This window comes from Archocentrus centrarchus, chromosome 5 (assembly GCF_007364275.1).
Source record: "Archocentrus centrarchus isolate MPI-CPG fArcCen1 chromosome 5, fArcCen1, whole genome shotgun sequence".
NCBI classification, from domain to species: domain Eukaryota; kingdom Metazoa; phylum Chordata; class Actinopteri; order Cichliformes; family Cichlidae; genus Archocentrus; species Archocentrus centrarchus.
In genome coordinates, this window is record NC_044350.1 from 15960016 (window position 1) to 15979458 (window position 19443).

Here is a 19443-nt window from a genome sequence, read left to right on the forward strand (position 1 = left end):
TTCTGCAGTGTGTGCATTCTACCAACCCAAAACAAAATATGATTCATTCTTTTTCACGATCATGCCAAAATGATTTCTTTTTGTTCCTGTTATTATTTATCATTGCATACCCCAAAACTCAATTTAATGGTTTCAGTTTCACTTATCTAACCTCTTGACCTACTTCTTATTTTCCCTGATATGATTCTGTCAGCAGCCGCTCACAGCTGGGCCCTGAGGTGGTTGTTAACCCCCCCCCCCCCCCCCCCCCCCCCCCCAGCCATTTTGAAAGCTGAGTTCACAGCGGGTCAGGTTAGAGCATGTCAGCATCTACATAAACAACAGACAATAGTCAGATACACCACAACTGCTGCCTGCTCTGGCTGGTGCTGATATCCCGAAACAAACAAACAAATAAACACGATCGCACACACAGAAGAAGAGGGGAGAGAAGGAAACACTTTAATACAAGCCTGGTTGCATTCATGAATAATTCACAACCTTGTGACTTCTGAGAGAGGGAAAAAAAAAAAAAAAAGGACGAACCTTTACACACACGTGTCCACAAACCCATCCACGCACACACACAGAGACTGATCACAGCGGTACAGAGAGGAGGATAAGTGGGGAGCGTGTGAATGTGTGCAGCAATATGTCAGGTTGAATTCATGGTATTTTGGTTGAGCCTCATTTGAAGATTCCTTTCCCTGCTGGAGTTGGAGGCTAGCTTTACATGTAAATGCAGTCATCCTGTTTATCCTACTTCATCCCATCAGCCACTCCTATTCTATCCTATACTCCCCCACGTACTGTTCGTCATGCTCTATCTCTGACTAAGTTGTAGCCCTGGTAAAATGCCCATTTCTGGCCTTGTATTCTGACCCAAAGTGGCTGACTTGCCTGCACAATGGCCTTGCATAATCGTCTATACTCCACACTTTTTTTATAATAACACTGAATATGTAAATCATCAGTCGTGCCATGGGACTGAGGTGGGTGGATCGCTTTGTTGAGGCAAGGCTGTCAAAGATGTTGGGAACAGAATAACCCTCAGACCACTATATTCAAAATAATGACAGGAAGGAATGAAGAGGGAGTCTGTTTAAAAAAAAATAAATAAAAAAAAATCCTTGGAACTCAAATGATACAAAAACACGAGTTTAAGATCAGCCTAGTGAGAAATATTCAAACACTGAAATATCCACGAAGACATCCAGCTTGTACAGTTTGGGTTTGCTCTTTTTAAATGTCATGAAAGAATTTTACACAACAATAAAAAACAGCACGTGTCGGTCAGTTTTTTCATGTATTAAGATAATGCTTTAGTATAACCTCAGTATATTATGTACTGTATGGCCTCATCTTACTATAAGTACATGAAATTTCTGCCTGTGTGTTTGTTTCTGTGCTCACAAACTCATCTTAGACCATCAGGAGCTGAGCACCCAAACCTGAGACACAGGTTCATCTTCGACCATTGAAGGTTATCTATATCATCTATTACAATATCACCATGTTGCCTAGTAACAACTACCAACAGGTTAAAAAAATGATCTGTTTGTAGCGTTTACGCACCTATAACACCTTATAAAAGCATCGAATGATTTAACAAAAGCTGGATTATGCCTGATGATGCCATCGCCTTGCCTGGCAAACACTTAGCAAATGACCTGTTTTTAGCTTTCAGACACCTGCAGCAACTTCTGAAAACATCCTGTCATTTTAAGTTCCCTACAGTAACATCTCATTTATAGTCACAAAAGCTCAACATTACATGCTTAGCAACCACCTAGCAACAGGCTAAAATGACCCATTTTTAACATATAAACAACATCTAGCACCTCTATTTTTGTACTTTTCTCAGTGCGATTAAGCACATCAGTTTGCCAACAGCACAAAAAGGCCATACAATACTCTAACATGGGCATTTATTAACTAGTTAGGTAGTAAACATGTCTGTGATTGTCCTTTTTTATTGCTGTTAACGCTACCATACTGTAAATTATAGCTGTTTAAGTGGATGTCTGTTCTGTAGCTTGCCCAAGCCTTTACATCCCTGTAGAATAATTGCTTTTGGTTGGTAACATATTAAAACACTTTTTTTAGTTACAGATACTCTAAAAATTACAGTTTAAAATGAAGTAATTTAAGTACAGTTACTTATCAGAGGGATATGTTGGGTTTAAAGTCGTTTTAGTATCTCTGTGTTCAGGCTGGTCTGGCATGTCTTAGCAGAGGGGCTTGGGTTGTGGAGCTGCCAGCATAGACTGTATATAAAAGTCTAGTTTTTATATACAGTCTTTGTTCAGGAGAGGAGACTTCTGCCTTCTGGTATCAACAAAGTAATCTTAGCTAGCTGGCTGCCTGCTATCAGCTTGCATTCACAAATCAGCCGGGGCGTTTGAACCTTGTGGAGCTAGTACTTACGAGACGTTGCTGCATGTGGTCATCATGGCAAATGCTAAGCTAGATGTTGACAGACGGTAAACACTATAGTCTCTGGTAAACATCCGCAGACCATAGGCTGCTGTCTGTGAAACCACACACACACAAAATCATCACCTCTGCGTGAATGCTTTACAGTTAGGTAGTTATCCACGTGTAGTAATGTAATTCTTACTCTGATATCAAATACTGGCAATAATGGATATAATTTAATCTGTACAACTACAGCTTTACAAAAGGCCATGAAAAAAAAGAGGGCTTGGGACAATATAAAGAGCAATCTGTGTAAAAGTACCCATTAATCCCCTGCCTTTATTTACATTTCAGCGATGGCTGAATACATTGTGAATGAAATATGGTTACAGAGCTTAGGTCAGTGTTTACATTTTCCTACAGAGTTTGTAAAATCTTGGACTGACTTTATTTCTTCTGTTTGTTTTAACCTATTTTCAAAGTCTATGGCTTTGCACTCCATAGTCTGTTTTATTTTCCCCTCAGTCACCGCTCAACAGTAGGTCCCACTCACTGAAAACCATATCTGAATGAGCCAGCTTTGTTGCCTCTCTCTGTGTATATGTGTTAAAGTCTTCATGCGCTGTTTTGAGAGGAATGGAATTAATGTGGCTTTGAATATGCGCTGCCATTTGGCTGTGGCTGGAGAGGGCAGTTTTTCCTCGCCCTGGAAGTTTGGACTGACGGGGAAATAGTGATGGGGGGGAGGCGAGGGGTGTAATTCAGTGAACAGGATGTTCTTTGATATCCTCCAGACGAGCTGCTTCTCTGCCACCGGCCTGCAAATACTGACCTGGATATTTAGGTGCAGGGAGTTTATGCAAAGCTGGTTCCCGGCCTGCTTGAGTGTGCATTTTGCTTTTCTGTGTGTATCTGTTCTCCATTCCCCTTTCGTCATGTAAAAACGTTCCAGAACCTAATTAGGGCCAGTGTGGGCCTCTATTGACTCTGAGCACAACAGACACCGCTTGCTAATGAGACCTCAGGAATAAAGATCATTGACACAAAAAGAGCTGCCCCCACCCCACCCCCAAAAAAGAAAAAAAAAATCCTTTTATTCTTATTTTTTTTTCCTGTCTCTTTTTAGCCCCAAGGACCTGCAGCCCAAAGCAGTTTGTGTGCAAAGATGGGGTAACGTGCATCTCAAAGGGCTGGCGCTGCGATCGGGAGAAGGACTGCCCGGACGGCTCTGACGAGGAGCCCGATGTTTGTAAGTCTTTCAAAAATAATGAGTTTAAAGACTCTGTATCCAAATAAATCACGTGAAAGGTTATTGAGTGTACTGTATCTGACTTGTTCAGCAGAATAAACTATCTGGCAGTTAAGCATTCACAAACAGATAATTGGTGTCCAGAGAGGAAACATTAAAAGCTAGTTAAGAGTCCAGAGCATACATCATCTGAATCATTCTCCATTCAGGTTACTGCTTAATTTCATTTGATATCAATATCGGTGTGTTTGGGGCATGTTAAGGCAGGCCGCATTTTCACTAAATTAGTACAAAATGCAGTGTCATGCAGACCTTTCATTTTATTCATCATAAAAAAAGTGAACTCACTTGGTTTATATCACTTCTTCAGCTTCTCTGGGCAGAATCTGTTCTTTGGGCAGTGTGTGAATTACGTACATCACCAACAGTTGCAGTCACTAAGTATAAAATTGCCTTGGAAATTGATCAGAACCTGCACGGGTAGATTTTAAAATACATCTCCCTTGGTAACCAAGGTATGGTAATATAATACGGCAGCGTTTGTTCTCTCAAACACACTCTTAACAGCAGTTGTTGACTTAAAGCCTGAGATTGCAAACAATGGGATGGTCTATCAGCAAACGAGAGGTCATTCTGCTGTTGAATAGCTCTGTCACGGCCAATTAGAAGGTTTGCAAAGTTTGTTTTTCCTTGGTAAATGTGATTTCCAGTTGCATTTAATCCCACAGAGGACACAGTCATGACACAAAACCAAGCAGAAAGTTCTAAAAAAACTCCCCCAAAAAACAAAGACAGCTCTCGTTTCAAAGTCTTCAACTAGATGTTGAGATGCTTTGAGGTCGAATCCCTGTGGAGGGGATGAAAGCAGCCGTGTCTATTTGGTCAACCCCTGAGACTAAAGTGCCTGTAGTTATCTAAGAGGACAGAGGCCTCTGGGTGGGTGGGGAAGCAGTTTGCCTCTGTGTATGTGTGCGTTTTTTTGGAAGGGTTGACCTGGGAGAGAGTGAGTGAGCGATTGTGTGGCGAGGACAGAGAGCTGGAGCTGCAGTCTAGACGCATGAGACTGTATGAGAGCAGGTCTGGAAGTCATTAGAGACTCGCCCAGAGCAATGGCGAAACCTGCTGTTTTTCACAACCTGCCTCTGCCCAACACACACACACACACACACACACACACACACACACACACACACACACACACACACACGCACACACACACACACACACAGTCTCATCTTGGCCTCCGTTCTTCTGTGTCTCTATCTGGGATGGGAAGAAGTGACTTGATCCACTGTTTCTTGCTACTCCATCTATCGTATGCCAAACCTCTCAACAACAGCAGTCATAAGACCTGTTGCCTTGAGGGATCTGATTTCATAGATTTAGGGTGGAAAACTCAGGAACTGAAGCAAGGACAGAAAATAAACACCAGTCCTTTTTGTAGCTTTCTTAGTTAAAGAACTTAGCTAAAGTTAAGCTTGTTTATACAGTTACCATAAACTCTTCTGTCTTCTTTCTCTTCTTTCTCCAGAATATGACCCAACTACTGGAGTCAGTACAGGCGGTTAAACCATCTGTCAAAGGAGGCTTTAATTAGGGATTGTGGATTTCTTTCATGCTCAGTTAACACTATCCCTACCATAGACAAAATATTACAGCAAACAATGTTTTCAAGTTATGCAACCGTGTCAAAAGAAATCAAATATTCTGTTAGATGTTCCTAGAACAAACATACTCTGGGGAGCCTTGACTGATTAGTGACTTATGAGTAACTGGAAAGTTCAAAACAATACTCAGCCTAGTATATTCTGTAGTTTACTTTAGATCAACAAATCTCAGGCACTCTGTCTTTCTCCCACAGCCCAAAGACATGCATGTTGGGCTAACTGGAAATTCTAAATTGGCTTTAGGTGTGAATATGAGCAATCATGGTTGTCTGTCTCCATGTGATAGCACTACAACAGGCTGGTGACCCTGCCTCTTGCCCCACGACGCCTGGGATAGGCTCCAGCGCCACCATGACCCAGAATTGGACAAGTGGAAGAAGCTTTATGGATCAATTATGGGGCTGAGAGATGCGGCTAAAGTGGGAAATAAGAAGAAATAAATTAAGAGTACTGAGATATTGTTGGTTTTCCACTGTTTGTGGGATTTATTGACAAGAAAAAAGGTTATATTGCAGTCATATTCTTTAGGTTTGCTGGAGAGTTGTGGGTGCTAAAATAGGCAAGTGTAAGTGTGTAAACACAATAGACACAGAACAATACTGGATTTCTGCAGTGTACTTACTTTAGAGAGTAAAATAATTCTGATGTATATATGGTAAATGGTAAATGAAATGGTGCTTATAGTGTTTTTCTACACTGAGTCCTCAAAGTGCTTTCTATTACAAGCCACATTTACACACACATTCATACGGCACTCTATTCTATCCCTGTAAATGCTTTCTAACTCTCGCGCGCACACTCACACTCCAGAGGATGCCTCGATGGCAATTTGGGTCGAGTGCCCAAGGACACGTAAATGTGCAGATTGCAGGAGCTGGGGTTTGAACTGCAGACCTTCCAAAGCCACAAGCCACAGGGCTTTTTTAAAATTAAGATGGTCTAATAAATTTCCAGCTTTCTAAAAATGAGTTGGCAACTCACCGTGAAGGTCCTGCCTGACTCTGCACCTCCATCTGTTCAGCTGTGATGCATACTCTGCTTCATGTGCTGTATATAGTACTGAGAGAGTCTGTGTTGCTCTGCTGCACATTCAGTGTGATGAAGCAATTTCTAATTTACTTCTAATTTGCTTCAAGTGTCTTCTTCTGAATTATGGATTTTCCTGCATGACCAGATCATAAGTACTGGATTTGTACTGATAAATAAATCAACCCAGTTGCAACCCAGAAAGTGGAAACACCTGCTGTACTAAACCGGAGTTCTCACACATTTTCCCCCTGGGTCACAATACAGCAATTTTTTATTATTTTTTTCGGGGGGGGAAGGGGGGGGGTGTCATCTTCTGCCTACATAATCTTTTTAGGTAGGAGATATCAGAAAATGAATATAACAATAGAAAGTGATGCACACAATTGTGTATTTGGTGACCAAAGTGGTTAAGTGAGAGATTATGACAAAGATAAAAACTGACAGCAAAAACTTTTATACACACATATAAAACTGTTCTGGCATCATATACCGATGAACTTGTGATTTTATTGTTGTGATTAAAAAAAAAGTGCTCTTTGTGAAGGGGCTTTTGCAGATGCTTCTGGTTGAAAGATGCATGAGGTGGTTTATTTATTCACTCATGTGGATGGAGCTTCACAGTGGTCTTTGTTGGGGTGTTGGCTATTGCCAGTGAAGTCAGCCACTGTCCAGTGCAGCTGCTTTGCCCTGCTGTGTAACCCCCACAATGCTGTTCTTTGTATCCCGGGGTGCTGGGTCAGACTGGCATAAAGGGAGACTGAAAAAGTAAAACAAAACCAAAATGGTTGTCTGGGCATATGGCCTTTATATAGAACTTTGAACTACATTTCTAGTCAGTAAACAGTTGAAAGCCACACGATATTGCATTTTTGTCTCATCCATAGACTTGAGATGTCAACTCCTGTCTTGATAACACAGGAGGAGTGTGATGCTGAAATGATGTGCCCTTCCTCTGGCCTATACGGGCATTTTTATACTGATACTTCCTGTCTAGACTGCAATTAGCTTCTTAGGAGATGAAACACACAGTGGAAACAACTGATGTAATGTGCATCTCTCTGACTATCATGTAAATAAAATCTTTAAGCTCATATCTCGCAAGTTAAAAACAGCTTTAATCTTCTAATATACAGCTGACTGCTGATGCAAAGACAGCCGTTATACTGTGCAGGAGGAAGTGATTTGTTTCCATCTATTAAAAGGAGCAACAACCTAGGCCGGATTAATACCTTCAAATTAAATAACCCTGGCTCAGGGTAAGGGTTTCTTGCCTTGCATGTGAGAGCATGTGTACAATATTGCTTCCACTTTTTTTAAACACACTTTTTCCCTCTCATATAAATGAAGTATTAATATTAACTAATATGTGTTTATATTATTCTGACTACTAAGTAAAGAAGTTAAAGAAGGTATCTGGTAAATGGCACAAGTCCTAACTAAAACTATTGCAGCTAGATAATGAGATTAACACTTTTGACAAAACTTTAATTGACTCAAGAAGTCTTAAGCCTGTATTCAATGATCTTGCCAGTTGGAGAAAACTTAAGATGTAATTCAGATGCACGTGACAAAGAGGACTGCTAGTAGTAATACACTGCTCAAAAAAAATGTAACACTTTTTAATTAGAGTATAGCATGGAGTCAATTAAACTTCTGGGATATTGATCTGGTCATTTAAGTAGCAGAGGGGGTTGTTAATCAGTTTCAGCTGCTTTGATGTTAATGAAGTTAACAACAGGAATGATTTGACAGCTGGAGGCCACTGACAGATTTCACTCTTCATCTTTTCTCACTGTTTTTTTCACTAGTTTTGCATTTGGCTAGGGTCAGTGTCACTACTGGCAGCATGAAGTATTGCTTCGTGTACAGGTAGTCCAACTCCTCCAGGATGGCACATCACTATGTGCCATTGCCAGGTTTGCTGTGTCTCCCAGCACAGTATCAAGAACATGGAGATTTCAGGAGACAGGCAGTTATTCTAGGAGAGCTGGACAGGACCATAGAAGGTCCTTAACCCATCAGCAGGACCAGTATCTGCTCCTCTGTGCAAGGAGGAACACGATGAGCTACAAAATTACCTCCAGAGGGCCGCTGATGTGAATGTCACTGACCAAACAATCAGAAACAGACTTCACGAGACGCATTCAACAGAGAGCATCAGTAATGTTAAGAGTGAGTGTAACATTCATGTTCATCAGCTTCATGTGTATGGTTAGTTTTATGCTTTTATTATGCAATCAAGCAAACCTAACAAAGTAAAAAACTGGAAGTAACAAATTGAACACAGAGGCAAAAGACACAGGAAACAGGAGGCTAGAATAAATAACTCAAAATGCAAAAAAGAAAATAATGACCACAGTAACTCCTAAACAGAACAAGAATGTGAATGGACAAACTATAATAATAAAAGAAGAATAAACAAAAATCAACACTCAACCAAGAAGTAAAAACAAAAAGCTTAGAGCACAGGAATAACAGAAAAACTCTAAACAAACACAGAATCCTGATATTCCCGTAAATAACAAAGCAAGAAAAGCACTAAAATCCATTAACTATGACAGTATGTATACACACGCATCCATTCATCCATTTTCTTTTCCTGCTTATCCACTTCAGGATTGTGCGTGTGTGCGTGTGTGTGTGTGTGTGTGTGCGTGTGTGTGTGCGTGTGTGCGTGTGTGTGTGTGGTGGGGCTATACTAGGAGCCTATCCCAGCTGTCATAGGGGAAGAGACAGGGTAGACTCTGTACAGGTCTATGCATAGACAGTGGGATGTAAAACTTTGGCATGTTTGAGAAAAAAAAAATCCTGTAACATCAGGATGTTTTAAAAAATAATGAAACATATACTTTTTTATATTTCAGGCCCAGTTACACAAACTGCTGTAAACACAGGAAAAAAAAATGTCCTTAAAAACAACCCCTATTCTTCAAGTTACACTTCTGCACAGTTTTTCAAGGTACTTCGCAAGTAGGTGGTTTGAAGCATCTTGTTCTGTTGATTTAAGTTCCTTTATTTGCTTCTGTCTCTTTATGTAATCTCAGACTGACTCTGTGATGCTGAGATCAGGACTCTGTGGGGGCCTTACCATCTGTTGCAAGCCTCCTTGTCTCGCTGCAGTAGACAGTTCTTTATGACGGGCTCATTCTCATGCTGCAAAAGGATTTTTGAACCCATTATTTGCCTCCCTGATGGTGTTTCATGATGGCTAAGGACCTACCTCAATCATTAAGGAAATCTCTAATTCCGACCTAATTCCCAACGTGAGGAAAAGGCACCGTCTTTTCCTGCTGACAAACTGCTTTCTATGTTAAACCTGCTGCCATTTATTTTGGTGCAGCTCTTGTTTTTATGTGCATAACTGAAACCTGCGGCTTTGTTACCACCTCTGTGGAATGTATATTGTACATATACTGTAATCTCTATTTAAGGGTGTGGTGAACCACATGTGACCCACTAACTGACGGCCATTTTTAGACGAAGACTTGAGGCTGGGGCGGAGGAAAGGGCAAAACTGGCGCCTGAAGCAGAGCCCTGTCTATGCTCAGCCAAGAAAAGCATGTCAGGGGTTTCAATTTTTAAAAGACCATTATATAATCTCAACAGGGCTCTGCTATAGGCACCCTAAAATGAAAATATGCAATATAGGTATAAAGAGAGAAGAATGAGTGACATGGGGGAAAAAAATAGATAATCTGAGCAACTGAAGCACCCACCCTGCGTTTTGAAAGTACAGACAGATGCTGTACACCTGGCTTCGCCTTGTGGCTCATCTTTCTCACCACCTGCGTCTGATTAGTGGCAGCAATAAATGGCTGCAGCCCGTATGCGAGTGCGCGTTATCAAACACACAGCTTGTCTTCTGCAACATTTGTTTAACTTCAGTCTCCTCTTGCAACGATGAATCCTCTCATCCTCCTCTTGCCCCGCCAGCCTTTTGTTTCATTTATCTGTTTCTCAAGGTGATAATTAATCGTCTGTCCTTTGAATTCATTTTCTATTGCTCTGTGTAACAAATAAGAAAAAAAATTACTGTTTGGATCGGGGCTCAGTATTTGATTTGTAATGATTAAAGTCAGTCTCCCACTCTCTGAGTAAGAGGTCTGAGCCAAAGTGAACTGAAATGCCTTTCGGATATTTAGTCATTCTGGGGCAGCAGTATTTCTTCTATGAGGAAAATGCAAAAACAAGTAAAAGTTAAGCCTCACACAATGGTGAGAAAAGAAGGCTTTTCAATCACAGAGGCGCTACGTGAAGGCCTTATTTAGTTAGCAGTAGGTCTGTTCTCTTCTTTCAAAACTGCAATAGAAAGAGGACCGTTTTTGTGAAAGAGAGATATATTAATAAAACTCTTATCTGCTCTTTTAAAAAGCTGAAGGAGAGCAGGTGCATTCGGGATGAAGGTCACAACGTAGTTAAATTTCCCACCTGATTTCTTTGGCGTGTACTGGTTTACCTTTTCTCTCTCACAACCAGTGCCGAGTAGGTCCAGTCTGTCTAGGTGGTTGGGGTATTTGGTGATGATGATGTCCTGTATGATATTTTCAATTTACTGTGCTGACAGAACTGTTTGCTTAGTGGTTGCTCTGCCCCGAGGAGCAGTGGTGCTTGTGTGTTTGGAGAAGGCTCAGTTTGTTGTGCTTTCAAGAGCTAGATTTAGCCTTCCTGCTTTGCTTGTCCTCCTGCCAGCCACCCGAGAAGCCCCCCAAGAAGGAAGGAAAATGCTGTCTCAATATCTTGGAAGGAAAAAAATTGAGCAATGAGCCAGAGAGCAAAGATCCAACCATTAAGTTCAGGGTGAAGAGAGGACACACACAGCAAAGCCAAATGTTATTGGAATAAACTTTTATGTTGTAAATTTGTGTAAAAAAAAAGACCAAACAAAAAAACCCAAAAAACAACAGCTAATACTGAGATGTGGTTGCCTGTACAAAGGGAATTCTGATAACCTAACTGTGTGGTACTTGTGAGTCACCCACAGGTGTGGTTCGAGTGGCAGGTTAATGTGCTGTTTTTCACCTGCGGAGCAAAGTGTTTATAGGATAGCTGTCAGGGGGAAAAAAAACAAAAACACACACACACACACACACACACACACACACACACACACACACACACACACACACACACACACACACACACACACACACACACACACACACACACAAAAACAGCTGTGAAGTGCAGGCATTGTTCCTTTCAGCGCTCAGCTGCTTGCTATTGCTGTGCCTGCTCTTTTGCTGCCCATCATCTTTTTTGACAAGGCTGTGTTGAGTAGCTACATCATAATACAGACTCCCCTGTTGTTCCTCTGTCCTCTCTTAGCCTTAATGAAAGCTGTGGCAGTGCTGTGTTAATTTTTGGTGTCCTACTTGTTTGGAGTTTTGTTTTCTTTGGCAGGACATGTGAAAGGGGGGGGGGGGGGTTGCTGGGTCAGGATTTTGGCCGCTTCATCCAAGAATATGTCGTGTGGCTCAAGAGCATCACAGGGTCAGTGAGGACACAGTCACTGGTGCAACACTATTAATTCATGAGTTTATGTTTACATGGGATTACTCTAAATATATTGTTCTTGTCAGTACAGTGTGCTTTTATGCTTTTAAACTTCAACTTCTGTAGCATTTCAAAGGTAACTGAAGGCAGTGGGTAGAATTGGTTTTCTCTGCAGTTGGCCTCATTCTGGCTCACATAAAGTGTCTTTAATGTTTTACTGCGGCTCTGGTAGGATCTTGTATTTTGTATGTGTGTTTTTATTGGTACATTAAGCATTATCTTGATTAGGGTATGGAGGGAAAGTGTGAACTAGACAATGGGAAATCCCTGTAGCATAACAGGCTTTGGACTCTGGGACAGCCTAATCCAGACCCACATCATGACTCTTTCTCAATCAGCTTGTCTCCTTTCTGCTGCTGGAGAGGGAACGCATAATGAAGAAGCAATTTCCCGGATGAATCAGTCTCTATCTTGTGAAAGTAAAAAACCCTCAAAGTTACAAAATTATGACAGATCCCTGCATAGAAAACTATGAAGAATGTGTCTTAGCATTTTACTCATAAATCAGAAAGTGCCAGCTGCCCCGTCATCACTTTGCTTCGGTGCCCCGTGGCCCTTACTGTTACCCCAGCTCTCTGTCCACGTGGCAGTGCCACAGTTCAGGTCAGGCTTTGCACGTGACACTGCTTATAGCACTGCGGCTCAGCCTGCTTTGTAGGGGGTCATAGCCGATTTGTGTGATCCAAACAATGGCCTTAGTTCTCCCGTCCACCATCCCACTACCTCTGCCCTCATTCCTTTGGACCGGAAAAGTTCATGTGATCTACCTCAGTGTGTAGCAGCTTAAAGACTCCATTCGTACGAGCTGTATGAAATCCTGCATTCCTCAATCTGATTTTGATAGCTGCTTAAAGAAGAAAAACATTGTTTGGCTGCAACTGTGACCGTCCTGTGTTTATACTGATTCCACAGATAATATATAAAATATGAAACAGATGATTACTTCAGCCCTTATTCTGCATTACAGTTTTAGATTTTAAGGCGTATGGAAGAAATGACATCTGTCCTGTATCTGCTGACTCCTCTGTGACGTCTGTGGCGGAGAAATTAGGTCTTGGAACAAACTCTGATTCTCCACAGGAAAAGGATAGTCAAATCCCCAAGCGCAGTTTTATACCACTGTCAGCATCACAAGGATAGCCTGTATGCTTGCATGTCAATAACGCAGGCACTAAGATACTTTCCCTTTTTCATGGATGCCCTAATTGAGCTAGAGAATATCGAATTTCTACCCACTCAGCCTGTGTAGCTCTTTCAGTGAACTAGTCAATGAGCTCTGTACCGAAATAGAGCAAAAAAAAAAGAAAAAAAAAGAAAGAAACTTCTTAAAGGAAAAAAAAAAGGTTCAGGCCTGCTAACCTGGCTCGCTCACAGTAGAGGAATGTTGATTGAAAAACCCTATTTAATTCAAATTAGAAATGCCTTTTCTATTGCGGTACCTTTGCCTGGTGCCAGCTTGCACAAGAATGGAGCCTTGTGGGTTTCTGGCCACTTCCTGTGGATGAGGTGTTTCACATGGCCTTCTGTGTCTTCTCAGTCTCTCTCTTTATTTCGGTCTCTGTCTGTCTTCCTGACACGTTACCTTGCCTTTGGAAGACAAATCTTTTTTTTTTAATGTGCTGTTTAAAGAAGCCAGTTTAACTTTTCACATATATAGATGTTTGTGCATTAAGCAAAGAACAAACCCCACTTTGAATCTCTTCTATACATAACTATACACTAGAAATAATATTTTAGTTCATTTTTACTTTATTGTTTTATGAATGAATGAAACTGAAAGGACCAGTTTACAATATTTTTCCTTCTTTCTTGGCAAGAGTAAGATGGGAAATTTGATCCCGGTCTTGAGTGTGTTTGTGCAGAGCTGGATCTGAGCTTCGCTTGAAGATTTGAAGCACAGGAAAATTGTTATAGTAGCGTGGCTGTCTCAGGACATATCCCACCTCCAAATATCACTAATCATAACTGAAAAAGCCATCTAGACTGTTAGCTGAGTGACTTCCAGTGAAACAGTAATGTAATGTGTATGGCTAAATACACAAGATGTTAAAGTGTGCGCCTTACAGGTTTTGGTAAGTAGTTTAAACTACTTTTTTGGCCAACTGTTCCCTACCCAGGGGAACAAATTGGCTGGAGCTTCATTCTGGAATTGACTTTCTCATCTAACTCTTGGAAAGAAAGGGAAGTGCTTCCTAAATCTGACCATCTATCACATTTCCAACACAAATAATAAACCTAATTAAGGCATTTGTTCTCAGCTGTAGTCTAATTCTGCTGCTACAGCCTTGATGTTATTACTGTGATGATAAATGTTACAAGAGCTGGTGAAAGTTATGGATTATTGCTTCAAATCTGATGAAAGGAGTTTGGAGATACCAGCCAAAGTCCTGGGCACACTGAGAGGTTTTACACCGGGGCTGTGCTGAGTCATTTGGTCTGTGGAGAAAAAAAAATGTTACAAGTTACAAGGCAACAAACTTAATCCAAGAAAAGGAGTTCCCTAGCAAAGGATTTTTATCAGTATATCTTCTTTCTATATCTGGTTAAAGTTTTATAAATATACTTTTTGAAAGTCAACATGTTTTCCTTCCCAGAAATCCCAACGTTCTTTCTTAGCACGTACTCACATCAAGACTACATGCCCGAACTCTGGTGTGATTATTGTTGGTGTTTTGCCTCTTGGGGAGAGATGTGTGTACACTGCAGATTCAGTGAAGGCAGTCATTTGGCTAGTCCAAACTAGGATAATGGTGTGTTTGTAGTTCCTTGCCATCTCTTGCTGCCTCAGTGGTACTTTGGATGTTTGCTGTGTGGTTCTGCCTGTTAAGTTGGCAGGCAGGAAAAAAAAAAATGTGTGGAAATCCCTGATAAAGAAGTACTAGGAAACAAAGCAGTCAGCTTTAGAAAAAGAGGTGAGCAAAGGCTAAAGAGCATGCTTTAAAAAAGATGTAATTTGTCTTGTTTGTAATACACAGAGGAGCAGCCAACGCAAGAATAGGATCTGATGTAGTGAACAGGGTTTCCCAACTCTTAAAATTTCAGATGTTACATCATATAGCTATGATTAATTCCTGCAATCCAAAATAAATTACTCAACACAGTGATTAATCAGTCACTGTGCTGAGTCAGTGTCTTTGGGGCAAAGTGTAACATATAGGCTAAAATGCCTATATAGGTTGATTCATTAAAAGCCAGACTATAGATTCTTTAGTCTTGTGTATGCTTGTGTAAACATTAGGAATGGATACCTTGAGGTGAATTCACTGGGGGAGATGGCAGAGAATTATTTCTGTGTTCCTTTGGTCTGATAAATGCTGTTGTCAGCCACACAGAGTGCCCGAGGATGTCAGAAAGCCTGTCATCGACTGGCAGAACGAAAGGGCAGTATTTTTATTAAGATTGATTTCAAAGCATTTTTGCTTTACTGCATGGTTTCTAGTCAAGACAAAATTGATGAAAGAGATAAAGGGACAAGTCATATGATGAAGATCCAGGGAAAAATTATTCTTAAGCGGAGCTGTGCTGTATGAGCATCCATGGTTTGACACAAACCTGCTTTCACCACGTATTTGCAACGGCAGAGCTAGAGGTGTTTGTTAATAGACCGGCTGATACAGTACAATTTTGGTATCCATCACACTTGTATTTATTCCTGCCTTGATTGGTTCTTAATAGAAACCCAAGCAAAGGAAAACAATTTTAGTGACTTAAGTTGAAAACAACAAGCAGGGACTTAAATAAATACTTTTAGGAGTATCTTATTTAGTTTTTTTACTTTAACTATATATAGATATGAATTTAACCCACTAATCTTAGTTTGGGTTATATTCATATGTTGAATAAACTGGGTTTATTAAAATGTTGTTTAACTCATTAATCAGCCAATCACATGGCAGCAACTCAAAGGATTTAGGTCAAGACGACCTGCTGAAGTTCAAACTGAGCATCAGAATGAGGAAGTTGATTTAATTGACTTTGAACATGGCATGGTTGTTGGTGCCAGACAGGCTGGTCTCACTGTTTCAGATACTGTTGATCTACTGGGATTTTCCCACACAACCATCTGTAGGGTTTACAGAGGATGGTCCAAAAATGAGAAAATCCAGTGAGTGGCAGTTGTTTTGATTAAAATTACTTACTGATGGCAGAGGTCAAAGGAGAATGACCAGACTACTTCTAGCTGATAGGAAGGCAATCGTAACACAGACAGCCACTCGTTACATCCAAAGAATGCAGAAGGGCATTTCTGAATGCACAATAGGTTGAACCTTGAGCCAGGTGGGCTACAGCAGCAGAAGACCGCACGTGGTTCTGCTCCTGTCAGCCGACAACAGGAAAGTGTGGCTACAATTCAGGCTCACCAAAATTGGACCATAGAAGATTGAAAATGTTGCCAGTCTCAGTTTCTTTCAGCTGGTGGGGGTCAGGCAGTCTTTGGGCTACTTAGTACCAACTGAGCATCATTTAAATGCCACAGCTTACCTGAGTATTGTTGCTGACCATATTCATCCCATTATGACCACAGTGTATTCATCTTCTGATGGGTGCTTCTGGCAGGATATGTCACTGGAAAGCTCAGATCATGTCAAAGTGGTTTCTTGAACATGGCAATGAATTCATTGTACTCAGCCTCCACTGTCATCAGATCTCAGTCCAGTAGAGCACTTCTGCGATGTGGTGGAACAGGAGGTTCTCATTATGAATGTGCAACCGACAAATATGCAGCAACTGTGTGATCATGTCAATATATATATATATATATATATATATATATATATATATATATATGAGGTAAAATTACTCATTTATTCTTAGCAGGTGTATTAGTGGTACAACTTTGAAATTGTTGAAAGGTTGATGAAAGGTTATTAGATTTACTGTGACATGTTTTCAGTTCCACTTTTCCAACCACTGATTGCCTCCACAGACTGTGAGACTACTTCAGCCTGTGGGAAACTCAGACACAATGGTAAATTAAAAAAAAAAAAAGAGAATGGCTGCCCTCGTTCCTTCACCCTGTAGGACTCAGTTCCTGTGACTCACACTGTTACATCTTTATAAGTTCCTTCATATGAAGCATTTTGGGAACGTGCCAGTTTTAATGTCTATAATCTGCAGAATTTACTTCTGTAAACTGTGGTGCCAGAAAATGGCCAGCGTTGCACTCTTGATTTGACTTCCTGTATGCAGGGTAGTCACATATTTCACCACACACCACCACAGGTAATTTGAACAAACTGTGGCAAGCATTAAAATTTGGGAACAACAATTAAAAGACCGGCTCTCACATCAAATAATTAGCATGCATAAGATCACTATGGAATATGGCACCTTCAGTAACAATCAGCTCTCTTTTCTCACCAGTGAAGTGTACAATCAGCCGGTTCTCAACAGGTGCCATGTTAGTGAAATGCATTGCTACAGGAAAAGCCAAAAGAAAACTACATGTGGGAATAATACAGATTATGCTGGTATTAACAACTACAACTAAACCTTGTCAGTCAACTCTATTTGTGTTTGTCTTCCCTCAGGTCCGCACAGCACGGTATCACGGTGCCCTCCCAATGAGTACCAGTGTGGAGGAACAGAGCTGTGCATCCACATGAGCAAACTGTGCAATGGGGTCCCAGACTGCACTGATGGCTGGGATGAAGGACCACACTGCAGAGGTATCACTTAAGGCACATTATCATTTTCATCCATCCATCCATTCATCCATCCATCCATCCACTGAGAGATGAGGGTAAAATTATTAGCTTGATTATGCAATTTTTGTTTTTGTCAAAAATTTCCCAAGTCCTTTTTTTTTTAACAGAGCAAGGGATTTTCAACATAACATTTCTAAACATACTAGTTTGCTTTTTTTAGAAAGTGCAAATTATTTCTGTATGCACACAATAACAGAATTACTTATGAGGGTCAATATTATTAGCACCCTGAAAAATAGATATTTTATTGAGCTATAGCACAAACCACTGCTGTGTAATGATGTGCTTTAACTTTATGATGCTCAAAGCTTTTAAAATCAAGTTAAAACTGAGGGTTATCTTCCAATTTTTATATGCTAAATGTCAAGAACTGCAGTGAAAAGAATCATCAAGAAATTCAATGAGAGGCACAAAGCACAGAACAAGCCTGGCAGAGGTAGGAAGTGAAAGATTTCAAAGAGTCTGGAAAGAAAACTAGTGAGAGATGTGTCTAAAGACCCCAGAACAACTGCCAAGACCCCAGTGAATGACAGCCAAGTTGGGAATTGGAGTCTCAAAGAAGATAATCACTAGAGCTCTGCACAGGAATGGACTGTGAGGTTGCAGACCAAGTAAAACTCCACTTCAGCAGAAGAGACACCTTTAGGCCAGACTGAGTAAGCTAAGGACAACCTGGAGAAAGATTATATATCCTGGAAGCCTGTCCTTTGGCCAGATGAGACAAAACTAGAGCTCTTTGGCAGTAGAGATGCTGCTTATGTTAATAGAAAGAAGGGAGAGGCGTACAACCCAAAGAACATGTCCCCACAGTGAAACACCGTGGTGGGAGTATTATACTGTGTGGATACTTCAGTGTGTCTGGAAATGGGAATCTCATCAGGTGGAAGGAATCATGAAAAAAGAAGGATATGTGAAGAAAACTTCAAGCAGTCAGCAGCAAAACTGAGTCTGGTCTTCACTTTGTCTTCCAACACAACAACAATCCAAAACATCCATCTACATCCAGAAGACCAAAGTGAACATTACTGAGTGGCCTGAACAAAGACCTGATTTGAATCCAATTGAAAGTCTGTAGGGTGAACTGAAGACCAAGGACTATGTCAGAAAACCATCATATTTGGAGGAGCTTGAGAGATTCACCAAGAAGAATGGGCTGGGGTTGCTCAGGAGACGTGTGTGAGACTTGACTTTCAGGCTGTTATCCAGCAAAAAGAAGCATCGGGGGGGCCAATAATTTTGACCCGGGTAGGTTTTAGTTTTTGTGAAATAATTTTGTTTGCAAAGTAAAATAATGTAAGGAAAAAAAATAATAGGATGTTTAGAAAAGCTGTTTAAAAATTCCTTTAACAGCATTTGGGAAATACTTGTAAAAAATGAAATTTTTATAGGGGGGCTAATAATTCTGTCCTGATCTGTATATATAAAATCACTTTATGAAGACTCGTGCATTTGCTAGATATGCAATATGGACATTAGAACAGAGCAGGTTAATATTACAGATCTGAGGATCTGTGTGAAACTAATGGACTCTGACTGAATTTCTGTCATAAGAGTCCTCACCCATGATATCTGCACACTGTGAAGCATCACTGAAGTCACAGCAACATGTTGCTTTACCACATTCATGTTATAATATTGGATTGTGCTGCTTTCTGTGTATGATGCGTTATTTTCCACCAGTTCTATGTGGCTCTATTTTGTCCCAACCAGCTGTATGCATTTTTAGAGCCATAAAGTCTTTGTTTAAATTAAGGAAGTGGTCATTTGGAAACCAGAAACTAGGAAGTCATTTATGATGAGTCTAAGGATTGTGACGTTTTTCTTTTTTTTTTTTTAAGAA

General features: G+C 40.6%; 1 protein-coding gene across 1 annotated transcript in view; it reads left to right on the top strand.

Moving 5' to 3' along the window:
* Window positions 1-19443, top strand: part of LOC115780427 (low-density lipoprotein receptor-related protein 1-like) — a 103688-nt gene that overhangs the window by 17278 nt on the left and 66967 nt on the right. Inside the window, 2 exon segments of the mRNA XM_030729616.1 lie at window positions 3524-3646; window positions 17427-17564. Coding sequence (XP_030585476.1) covers window positions 3524-3646; window positions 17427-17564 — 261 coding nt within the window.